General features: G+C 42.3%; 1 protein-coding gene across 2 annotated transcripts; it reads right to left on the bottom strand.

The window, feature by feature from the left end:
* Positions 1-10: 10 nt before the first annotated feature.
* Positions 11-11,430, bottom strand: HNRNPAB (heterogeneous nuclear ribonucleoprotein A/B). Of its 2 annotated transcripts, XM_051979069.1 has the most exons (8): positions 11,290-11,430; positions 10,866-11,156; positions 9,067-9,235; positions 7,132-7,290; positions 5,894-6,025; positions 3,040-3,193; positions 742-894; positions 11-658 (listed from the first exon to the last, which is right to left on the bottom strand). In XM_051979069.1, the coding sequence occupies exons 2-8, from the start codon at positions 11,123-11,125 to the stop codon at positions 585-587; spliced, it is 1,101 nt and encodes a 366-aa protein (XP_051835029.1). In that variant the 5' UTR covers positions 11,126-11,156; positions 11,290-11,430; the 3' UTR covers positions 11-584. The 2 variants fall into 2 exon arrangements, with proteins under 2 accessions (XP_051835029.1, XP_051835030.1); XM_051979070.1 differs by lacking the exons at positions 742-894; positions 11,290-11,430.
* Positions 11,431-12,326: the final 896 nt, after the last annotated feature.

The raw sequence follows: 12,326 nt of genomic DNA, 5'->3' as shown, positions 1-12,326 counted from the left end.
CACTAGCTGGTTTGGGGTGTGTTTTTTGTTAATTTTTTATTTCAAAAGCTAGGATAGCTTCAATATCCATGTCATGGTAATCAGGACACATGTAAAATACCTTACAATACATTAGATTCCCAAAAGGTACCAAAAAGTACAGTAAAATTAACACTTCCATTGCCGGAAATGTATGACACAAACAATATAAAATAAAAAGGTGAAAAAAAGGAGGCATTTTTCATCTGTACAACCAGAGCATTGCAGAGGCCATGCTCAAGCCAAGAGGCTGAGCTGGGCTTTAAGCAGACCCTCAAAATCATTGCTGTTTAACCTATTAATAAATTCATTCATTAATATCTTGCTTAAGACTGGCATTTACACACCACACACTGTCTAAGACAACTAGAGATCTGTAAATATTCAACATGAAAGACATTTTCCAAGGGGGAATTTTAAATAAGATGCACATTGAACAGGCCATAGAAAGTTTGCAAAGTTAAATTTGGTACATAATTTTAATGTCCACCTAGAGCATTTCCGTATAAAACGTGTGCAGTCCCTCTGAACACTGAGCATGCCGCTGCATACCGCACAGGACTGCCTCAATATGGCTTATAGTTATTCTGATGACCACCACCACGCCTTGGAGTCTTTCCATAATTTGTACTGCCCTGACCTACAAAGAAAACATTACAGATTGATTAAAGAAGCCCGGCACAGGACACTTGCTTGCTCTACCCCACACTGGTCTTTACTTACTATAGTCGTAGCCTGGTCCATAGCCGTAATAGCCATAAGGGGAGTAGTCGTAGCCGCCGTAACCGCCATAGCCTTGCTGATAGCCATAGCCCTGGTTGCCATATCCCTGATTCCAATAGTTGCCATAACCTTGATTCCAATTTTGACTTTGAGCTGCAGAGGAAGCAAGGCCCAGGGTTCTGTTTAGCCCATGTAAAGAGGGAAGCTAAAAAGGGACCAAGGCATACCAACCTGCCTGCAGCACCATGCCTCTGACCAAGTTTGCCCAAGAGAAGGGTTCCTGCAACCTCTTCATACAGGTTTTCAACCCAAAACTGCACTTGCATTAAGAGTTCACACCAATGCTGCTTAAGAATCAGTAACAATGAAGATATGTGCATAAGACTGTCCAAATGGGTAATTAACCCTAAACATCAGAAATGTGATAATGTGGACACTGTCCCCAGCACAGTAGAATTAATTATCAATTTAGGAAGTCTTAACACATCAGATCCTATTAAAGAATGAAGGAATCATGGTATGTTTGAAAGAATACTGGCATAAGTTTGAGTCCCAGGCCTGCAATAATTTGCTATGCCACCTTGCATAAGTCCCTTCCCATCATCTATGAAACAAGAAGGGTCAGATTAGATTGCCATATCCAGGTTAAAGCCTAATAGGGATGAAGAAAGCTAGAATGTCTACCTCAAGAATCTGACCTGCCAATGCAATCTCTCCATCAAAACAGACCACAAACCTCTCTAACTGGTCTTCAAGAATTACTATAATCAAAAATTTCACTCATTCCCCCAAAGGCCAACCTAACCAATGAATAGACTCCATTCGTAGCTGTACTGTTCCTCAGACAAACATAGTACACATGGCTGGCTCTACAATTGAAGCCTTTTAATAGCTTAGTCAAAGATGTCAGACCAAACTTTTCTGGCATTACTTCAAAGAATCCAAATTCACCCCTAACACCATGATAAGGCATTAGGGGATTTTTTTTTTTTAAATGGAAGTGTAAATGGGGTTGGGAACAGAGCGAGAAATACCAGAAACTTAAAGAGTTGCTCTAAAAGAGCTCCCTCATTAAAGAAGGAAGCAGGTTTCAAACAAGGGAAAGGGACTTACCCATGCTCGAAAATCCCTATTTTGATTTGAAATCTACTTTAATATGGCTCTTGAACTTTTAAATTCCTTGAATTCCAGTTCCCATACTAAGTGAATTTCCTTGCTTTTGAGAAGGGGCAATTCCCTACAACTGACAGTTTTCTTTATTCCTTACATTTTTGAAAGGATCCAGTTTTCACCTGTACCATATATATACCATAAATATACGAGGTTAATCAGGAGAGGACAAACTTAACCCAGAGTCAGGAAGCTATAGGTTAACAAAGCGGCATTAATGACGTCAAAGCCAAAATCAAGGAAAGTAGCTGACACTGGCTACTGCCCCTGCAATTTAGCATGGGCCCATGTTTCATAAGATTGTATCACAGGAAACCAATTTAAGAGAAACAAAAAAGCTGTATGTCCACTTAATCTTCAAATAAAAAAGGATGCTGACCAACCGTCCCCAATGGAGCTGTAAAACAAACAGCAACTATGGCTTGAAGTCCCATCTCCTTTGTGAAAGACAGACAGGAGTCAGGCCAATGGAAAGGCCATTTTAGTCAGTGCCTGTGCACCAGTGAGAATGTAAGAGAAGCCCAGAGACACCAAACAGGAAACAGATCCTCTAGCCTGGCTATGCCTGCATGATCCGGGGAAAATCACTTTCTGCTCAGGACCTATCAAACTCAAACTGTCGTCATAAGGGGCCAGACCGAATCATCCTGAAGATCCTTTTTCCAGGTATCCCTGCAGTGCCTTGTCCATGGTAGATGCTTCCCATAAGTGGCATATTATCTTACAGGAATTGCAGCATTTAAGGGCCCCTTTTCTAATTTTTTTGAGTACGTTCTGTTCCTTTCTCTTTTCTTCCCCCTTTCCCTACACTTCAACGACTGAATCCTTATTGTGGGTCCAGTACAACGGCCCCATAATCAGACTGGACATATAGCTGACCTGGCATTAACCCCCACTCCCTCCAAAAGCTTCATGGCTCTTATCTTTCATGAAATAGGGCAAAAATCCAGAAGTTGAGGTCATCACCATGAACTACAAAAAGCCTCCTGCCAAAAACTGAAAACCAGAGGCAGGGAGGACCATCATCTTATTCCAGGATACTGCTACGGCCTCAGCTACAGCTCTAACGGAAACTCCAGAGAAAGCTGCCTTGGTAGGAAGTCTGAGTGGAATCCATGTCTCACTCACCTCCCCCTCCACTGCCTCCGCTGCCACCACTCCCACTGCCTCCTCCGCCACCTCCTGATCCTCGATTCCCTCGGCTCCGGCCTCCTCGGCTGCCCCCAGAACTGTATTGCTGCTGCTGGTACACTTCTTTAGGCTGGGCCACCTTGATCTCACACTGAAAGGAAAATGGAAAACACCCATCAAGATCCAAAATAGTATGCACCTGAACTTTTTCTCCTACCAAATGAATTATTCCTAATGGTGAAGGTCTACCGATAGTCCCACGAATACGGCCAGAAGCCTATGGATCAATGTGATTTACCTGCAGCCAGAGCAATCTGAAGACCTTTCAGAATCTCTGCAATGAGGGCCAGATTGTATATGCAAAGTCCAACTACTTCTGTATCAGAACCTTAGAGAACTAGAGAACCCCCCCCACACACACACACACACACACCTACACAGAAAAAAAAAAGCTATTGTTTTCCTAAGGGTTGCAACTATGTAGTGGATGTTTCTTATCTGTACAAAAAACATTAGGTATCCAAAAGGAACAACTCCTTGTCAGTGGGCTGCAGTTATTAGGGTAGGCTTCCCCAGAAGGAGGGTTTTTGATATTAGTGCTAAGAAGCAGATTCTGGAGATCTGCACAAATTGAATCGGGGAGCTAAAGAACCTGAGGGATTCCTTATCTACAGAGCCTAGTTAAGACTCATGTATTAACACACTTGGCAAAGGCAATCAAGTGCCTTCTGCAGAGTTTAGGGTTGACATCACCTTTGATATATGACAAAAAGCACACAGGGCTACACATACCAATTGCTCATAGCAACTTTTTTTTTGTGTTAATGAAATTACTATTCCTTAAGAAATTAATGAGAAATTCAAAAAGTAACATGGTGTAGTGTGAAATGATACAGAGCAAATAAAATAGAATCAAGGGAATACATACAATTACAATAACATACATGGAAAGAAATAACACATACTCAAGAATTCGATTAAATAACTTTAGATGACTAATGGCAAGAAACCTTTCTCCCTTTATTAGGGGAAAAGGTGTATAGAAGTTATACAATCAGAAGCCATCAATTGATGGTTCTCTAGCTGTAACATTCTACTTAGGCATCCAGGTCTTGAAATCCAATGTCTCTTACATGAACTGATGCTAAGTGAAATGAGCAGAACCAGGAGATTATTATATACCTCAACATCGATACTGCATGAGCATGTATTCTGATGGAAGTGGATCTCTTCGATAAAGAGAGCTAATTCAGTTTCAAATGATCAAGAATGGACAGAAGCAGCTACACCCAAAGAAAGAACACTGGGAAATGAATATAAACTGCTTGCATTTTTGTTTTTCTTCCCGGGTTATTTATACCTTCTGAATCCAATTCTCCCTGTGCAACAAGAAAACTGTTCGGTTCTGCACACACATATATTGTATCTAGGATATACTGTAATCTATTTAACATGTAAAGGACTGCTTGCCATCTGGGGGAGGGGTGGAGGGAGGGCGGGGAAAAATCGGAACAGAAGTGAGTACAAGGGATAATGTAAAAAAATTTCCCTGGCATGGGTTCTGTCAATTAAAAGTTAAAAAAATTAATAATCCAATGTCTTCCAAAATAAGATATGGACCATTAAGCCTCAAGTTCCTACTGGACATAGTAGAACTCCAGATCCAAAAGACTCACCTAATTCATATTAAAGAACTCAAAGCTGAACTCTGCCACTAACTCATTCTGGGACTTAAATGAGTAATCTCTTCCTCTCTGAGATTCAAATTTCTCAACTGTAAAATGAGGGGCTCAGATTAGTTTAAAAAGATCTTTCTGCTCCTCAAAAAAACTGTTAGGGGAGCTATTTTCATTTTCCTTCAAAGTCACTCGATACAGTTGAATCTGGAGTTTAATAGCACTAAGAGGCTCCTTTTCTTGAGGCTCCTAACAAATGTCCTGGGTAATGGGGTACAATGAAGCATCTCAATATACTATTTTGGGACCCCAGTCTGAATGACTTCCCAGGTTTCTTTCTGCTCTAAAATTCTATAATAGTCAGACAGACTTAAATGACAATCATTTAATAATAGGAAAAAGTCACTGACCACATCTAATCCAGATCCTCAACTAAATCCTTCATGATTGATCCTATCATTCTCTTTACTGCACACCTAACATCTAACATTAAAAGTACCCATTTAAAGGATTCCTAGGATCCATCCTAGCCTGCCAGTTCGTCAACATTCATCGTTCACTCCAGTCTTATGTCCTGGCTCTTATTACCAATCCCTCCTTCCCCCAAGGTGTGTCAACACTTAATTCTTGCCTCTGTAGCCATTGGTTTAGATGATTACCAATATACAGAATACCCTCTCTTTCCTAATATCAATTCAAAGCCCACCATTGCAAATACACCTCTTTTAAACTGTGTTTTCCCCTCCCTTTTTTGGGGCGGAGTGGATGGGTAGGGGGTGGGTGCAAGGGGAAAAGAGGTTTGGGAATGGAAGGAAAATGGGACATTTTGTAACATATCTTCTATCTTCTCTCCCCAGAATGACTTTAAAAGCTGCTTGAAAAGTCATGAAAAACAAATGCTTTAGGGACTAAATTTTCATCTCTGACATATCACCTAACACAAATATAGACATATAGAAGGTACTCAGTAAATGCTGGAAGTGTATGCTCATGTATCTTCACCTATTGCTATTCCTTAGATTTTGAAAGCTTTAATTGTGAAAAGTGGAGAATCTATCCCCCAGAATCTTTTTTAAGTATGAAGGCAAACATGACTAGATTGAGCCAAATGTAGAATTGTGGTAGCTCCCTAGGAGAAAAGAATTAATCCTCTAATTATAAATCTGATTTCTTACTTTACTTCCGCCAACATTATGAAATTTCTTTTCTAAAATCTTCTTAACGGGGTCTTCTTCTTTAAAGGTGATGAATACAAATCCTCTTCTTTTGTTTGTCTTTGGATCCATTGGAAGTTCGATAGATTCAATCTGGAAATACAGGACATAAGAATTCAAAATGAATTCCTTAGATGTAATAACATTTGATCCCAACACTTAGCAAATTACTTAAATTTGAGGTCGTATGTACTAAAAATACCCATAATATAAAAAAATCTAAAAAAAAAAAAAAGATTCTATAATACAAGTTTGGTTTTACAGAGAACAATGTGTTTAATTGGCTTTGTTTTGTTCAACATGTTTGTAAGTGACTTGGAAAGTACACCAAATATAACTATGATCCAGAGAGAGAGAGAGAGAGAGAGAGAGAGAGAATATACTATAATGACATAAAAAGAGTAATATGCAATTGATTTTAAAGTAAACAATGGGAAAGATTTAGCTAGGCAATAGTGCATGTGAAAGAATACCTATTTTGTGAATAAAAACACATTTAGTGTTTTAGACTATTGTCCTCTTCTCTGACTCAGCCCACACTTAAGATTATATTGCTCAGAACTTATTTTAGGAATGATATTTTCATTAAGTTTAAGTGCTTATCACATCCAGGGAAGAATGAGCAACATGCTGAACAACAACCTGAAAGAACTGAGGATCTTTTTGTATGAACCCTGAGGAACGGGATAGGATAAGGACTGCAAGGGTGGAGAGAGAATATAAAGTTGTCTTCCAAGAGGGACAAAAAAGGCTGTCATTTCAAAAAGGACTTTATATTTGGTCTTATCATATTATTATATATTATATTCTTTGCTTTCATAACAATTGGTGGAACTGCAAAAGCAAATTTCAGCACACAATTTTCTAATTGGTCAAAGCCCTTTTAACTTGATTGAATAGCCCTATTTTGTAAATGAGGAAAAACTGGTCTCAGAAGGTACACCACTTGGTCTCATAGCTTCAAGTCTAGAAATCTTTCCATTACATTTTGATGCTTCTAGCAATAAAAAAAAAAAAATTATTCAAAAGTATAATGGGCCAATTTTCCACCACTAAAGTTCAAGCAAAAGCTATTGTGTGAACCCATTTCTGAAATGTTTCAGAACAAATAACTAGTTGAACTAGACTTCAGACTGAGAATGAAGGTCCCTTTCCTCCTACTTGGATATTTAAGTGTATGTTGTTACATAGATACATACCTCTCCAAAGTCTCCAAAGTATTCCCGAATTTTATCTTCTGTAGCTTCTGGATTAAGTCCTCCAACAAAGATCTTCTTCACAGGATCTTTCTTCATGGCCATAGCCTTTTTGGGATCAATCACCCGTCCATCTAATCTGTGTTCTTTCTGATCCAAAACCTGAAAACATTTAAGAACACTTAAGTTCCTGGAAGGTCCACATCTACTTCCCTCAGAAGCCCAAACCCACAGTCACCCACCTTACATAATCAAGTATAAGATGATAAGCAGACTAGAGATGAATGAGGAAATCCAGACAAAAAACTATCACTTCAAGATCCCAATTTATCAACAGGAAACCTTGATACCCATTTTACTAAGATTAAGAACTATATTAAGCACCTTCATCTCTTTTTCTCTTCACATCTAAAAACATCTCTCAGAAGATAAGATGACCAGTTCCTTCTAGCCCAAGCTAGCTCTCCATCTGTGCCCTTGATCCTTTTCCTTCTATTGAAGACTCTTAAATTCCAATGTTCTGAGTATTTTCCAACCAAGAACACTGTCAGTTTTTGCTTCCACTTCCACTCCCCCAATCCTGTCACCTAACTTGTCCCTAAGAACCTTACTGAAACTACTTACTGTCTGAGATTAAATTCTCTTCTCAGTCTTCCTACTTTTCTAGTTTCTTCAAGATCATAACACTTGAAACCCCCCCCCCTCCCCTTCTCACCTACTCCCATGGTTTTAATTATTACCTCTACATAGGATAAACTCGTTGTAGGGAAGGACTTAAAAAAAAAATTCAATGCTCCTAGCCCACTGCCTGGCATAATAATTCTTATTTAATGGAACCGAATCATCAGGTGCCCAGAATTACTTTTCCTAACAATGAGAACAGGTGGCCATATATGAAGATTTAAAACAAAGAATGTATCTTTGTACATGCTGTATTTCCAAGTATGGTAGCTAATTCAGAACAGGTACTTTTTTGTCTCTGCACTCTGCTCTCAATTCCCATCCGCCCTCTACCCCCCCCCCCAACCCCCAAGTGGTTTGCATAGAGTAGGTAGGTATCCAACTATGTGCCGAGTTCAATTGAGTGTTGTGTGTGTGTATGGAAATGGCTTGGCAATCAGTTCTGGTCCCAGATACCTGTGGTTATCTCAAGCAAGTGTCTGTCCTCACCTCCAACCAATTTTCCTCATATGGAATGAGGAGAAAGGGAAATGAAGTCAAGAGTAGATAGTCTTTGAATCCTCTTCTGTCATTTTTGCTTCTATAACTAGGCTTTATTCTCTAAGCAATGTTAAAGCATTAACTTCCTACATTCTAACATTCAAAGTTTTCCATAATCTGACCCCTACACCATAGTTTCTTTCTAGCCATATTCAGCAGCATTTGCTTCAGTAAAAGCTTTTCATTTCAGTCACTCACTACCTCAAAATAAATATTTTTCAGTCTTATTTGTTCAACTACAAATTTGCAATACCCACTAGAGCAAAAACCTGTATTCTTGCCCAAATAAGGCCATAATCTAAACAGGAAAGATGAAACAAGTACCCAATAACTATAATAGAAATCAGGACAAAAGTGCTTACATAGCAAAGAGACCTACTGCTTAAAGAGTTACTCTGAGCATCTCTTCTAATATTTAGCTGTTTGTCAATGCTTTTTCAAGAGCTGTACTACGTTGTCCCAGCCTCCTCCCTTAAATTCCTATGGCATAGTGTCTTTTGGGCTCTTATTCTCACTCTCACACCTCTTTATATATGTACATGTTTGCTGCCAGCTGAATAGTGATCTCAAGGGGCAAAGGACAATGTGACAATGTCTGAAGCCTCTTTGTAACCCCAAAACAACAGTTAACAATGACTAACAAACCAGTGTTTAATATTTGAATGAGAAGTTTCTAATTACATATATTCTGTATATTTTTTTACATATGTTTCTTACCTTATCAACACTTGCAGATTCTTTGAAGAGGATAAAACCAAAACCTCTTGATCTTCCTGTGTTAGGATCCATCTTTATCGTGCAATCAACCACTTCACCAAACTTGGTGAAATAGTCTTTCAAGTCCTTTTTGCTTGTGTCCCAACTGAGGCCACCTACAAACATTTTCCTGAAATTGTATGAGGGAGGAAGAAGATTAGAATAGACCCATCTGACCCAGAGAAATGAAAATGAGATAAGCTCCAAATTCAGTTTGGAATCTAAATGACACTCCAAACCAGAAATGGCTTGTTAGTAGACTATAGAAACCTTCATTGACTAAAAATAACTATGCATTTCATGGAAAAGAAACCAAGTCAATACTTACTTCTTGAAATTGTACTATCAAACCTCCCAAACCTTCAGAATAGAAACCAATGCCTCTTTTCCCTTCTCTTTAATTTAATTTGATATTTCCAAGGGTTTGAATAGAGAAATATATTTTTTAAAAAAATCAGAGCAGGAAGGGAAAAGGTTTCATAAGCTTCCTCTAAATTAATTAACAGGAAGAATTCAGAGCTAACTGTAATCATAACTAGAAAAACTGTAAAAAAATCATCACTAAAATCATCACTTTTCTGTCATCTTGAAGGTATTAGATCCCTGACCCTAGATAATCTTTTTAAAATGATCAACTTTTTAAAAAGGCAAAGCCCACAAAACATCCTCCCCCACCCCCCTTAGATCACTGAAAAACTCAAAGTGCTTGTTCCAGCATGTTTTCTCAGTGAAAAGCAGTACTAGACCCTGAAATTGTTTAAAGTATACCCAAGGTCAATCAGAAGGAGCGATGTCACTCTCTTCCGTTTTATTCAATTTAACAAACATTTTAAAACAAACTACAAGGCCTGGGGTTTTCATCCATCCAAATTTGTAGTCCTACTATGGCACAAAAACAGTTGTAACAAAGAGAGATTTCAAAGGGGACAAATTAACTCTTAAAAAATTCCAAGACTACTTCAAGGCATGCTTTTAGCACAATGCCTGGCACATAGTAATCACTTTTCCATTCAATCACTCGGAATTACACCTTTTATACTACATATTCAGCCCCGATCCTTCCATATAAACCTTGGAAAAAGTCTGGTCCAACAGCCACAATATGTAGGCCAGACAAACGAGACAACTAAGTCTTCCTTCCCATTCTCTGCCAACCAAAAGATGAAATTCTCATAAAGAGACCTCGAACTATATCCAATATTCATTTGAGGTGTTAATGAGGCCTCCAAGTAACCAAAGCAATCTCGGCCGAGCAAATTTGGGAGGCTAGCAAAGTTAAAGTTTTTCTAACTGAAGGAAGTGACTGCAGGCTCCCGCCAAGCCCTTAAGTGCCAAGGACCAGCTCCTAAGGATCTAGCTCTGGCCACTACAGCAGCCCCACCACAATGGGGGGCTTCGGCCTCCAGGTACGAAGAAACGTGAGAGGCGATCGGGCAGCAAGACCAGGCAGGAAGAGAGAGGGGCCTTTTCCTTTGGCACAAATTAGATCTCCCGCCCCTCCCCCCAACCACATGGCGCCAACAAAAGGCAGCCCCAGAACAAAGGAGGAGCCGCCGCCACCGAGGGGCCGGCCCGGCCCGCGCATTGTCCGCCCCGCCCGCGCGCCCACGCCTCCCCCCCAAGCCGGGTCGGGGCCGCAAGGACCCCCCCTCCCCCCGCCAAGAGCTGGTGGGGGGAGGGGAGCGGGAGAAGTGGGGGAGGGGTCAGGCGAGCGGAGAGGATGGGGGGGAGGAAAAAGGAGCAGCCGCGACTGTCCTTACCCTGCATCCTCCTCGTTCTTGCTGGCGTTGATCTGGTCTCCCTCAGCCCCATTCTGGCTCCCGGCTGGGGCCGCAGGAGGCGCCGCTACCGGAGCCGCCGCTCCGGACCCGCTCCCGCTCCCGCTCCCGGTCCCGGTCCCGGTTCCAGTCCCGGTCCCGCTCGAGGCCTCGCTTGGAGGTTCCCCATCAGGGGCGGCTTCATGGCCGTTCTCAGTAGCGGCCGTTTCCATCAGCTGCTGCTCCTCCGCCGCTTCAGACATGGTGGCCCCGGCAGCGGCGGCGGGGAAAGGCCTGCAAAGTGCAAGGATGACTATGAGCTCAGTCAGGCCCGGTTTCGAGAGACGCGGGCCGGGGCGCGGCGATGATGGCGCCCCGCACCCCCTCCCCCCAGCGCGGCCCGGCCGGATCCCCGCCCGCGACTCACCTCGCCGCCCAGTGACGTTACGGGCCTCGGGCCGATCCGGGGAATGCGGCCTCGGGCTCCGCCGCGGCGCAGACGCCGGCCCTTCGATCCGATCCCCGGCAGGCGGCGGCGCAGAGGTCCCACTCCTCCCACCCTCCTCCACCCGGCCCCTGTGCTGTTCGGCCGCCTGACAATGCCAACTCGTGGCGCCCTTTATAATACCGGAGCCCCGGGCCACCTCGCAACAAGACGCCCGTTCACTGGTTCTAAGCCCCTGCCATTCACCCACTTCCCGGCCTCTCATTGGCCAAGCTTGCGCAGCGCGGTCTCGGCCCAGGGCTGGGCTTTGTCCCTCACCTTAGACGCACGCCCGTGGCTTAGGCCGCGAACGCCAGAAGGGCGGGCAGGCGGGAGGCCTCCTCCTCTGCTCTTGTCTTCTCTCCCTATCCTGCAGCTCGGGAGTGGGGGTCAGCGCGGGCCGTTCTTTTAGCCTAGGGGCTGCAGTAAGGCTACGGGTGCAGACCCAAGTGCTTCTGCTTAAGATGGGTCACCCAGAGCCGCTCTAATGCCCTAACTGTTGGAATGCATTTCAGTACCCATAACTCATAATAGCAAAATCTTCCTGAGAGGATGGCGCAACACCTACTTGGAAAAAAAGTATTCCCAAGAAGAAATTATCCAGATTCTGCTTGAAAGTTTACAATGACAAGGAATTTAGACTTTGCTGTTTAGGAGTCTTAAAGTCTTAGACTCTGCAACTTATAGCTGGAGTTTCTGGCTCTACTATTGGGGTCAAGCAACAAATGCTACTGTAACAAACCTCGAGTCAGCATCTCTTTTATGCTGAGTGAGAGGCAGTAGACAATGAGGTAGCCACAAAGTCAAGAAGTTAGGATCAAGTCCTTTCCGGGTGACTCCAAGCCAGGACACTCAGGAGACTTACATGACAGAGGTGCTGCTTACCTGTCTGGGTTGAAGGAGCTTCCTTATCAAGAGATCCCCAAAGCAATTAACTCACAGGTGCAATCTCTTTATGCAGAGCACTGGATTCAGAGAAA

This window comes from Antechinus flavipes, chromosome 2 (genome assembly GCF_016432865.1).
Source record: "Antechinus flavipes isolate AdamAnt ecotype Samford, QLD, Australia chromosome 2, AdamAnt_v2, whole genome shotgun sequence".
NCBI lineage: Eukaryota > Metazoa > Chordata > Mammalia > Dasyuromorphia > Dasyuridae > Antechinus > Antechinus flavipes.
This window is presented reverse-complemented; position numbering and strand designations above follow the sequence as displayed.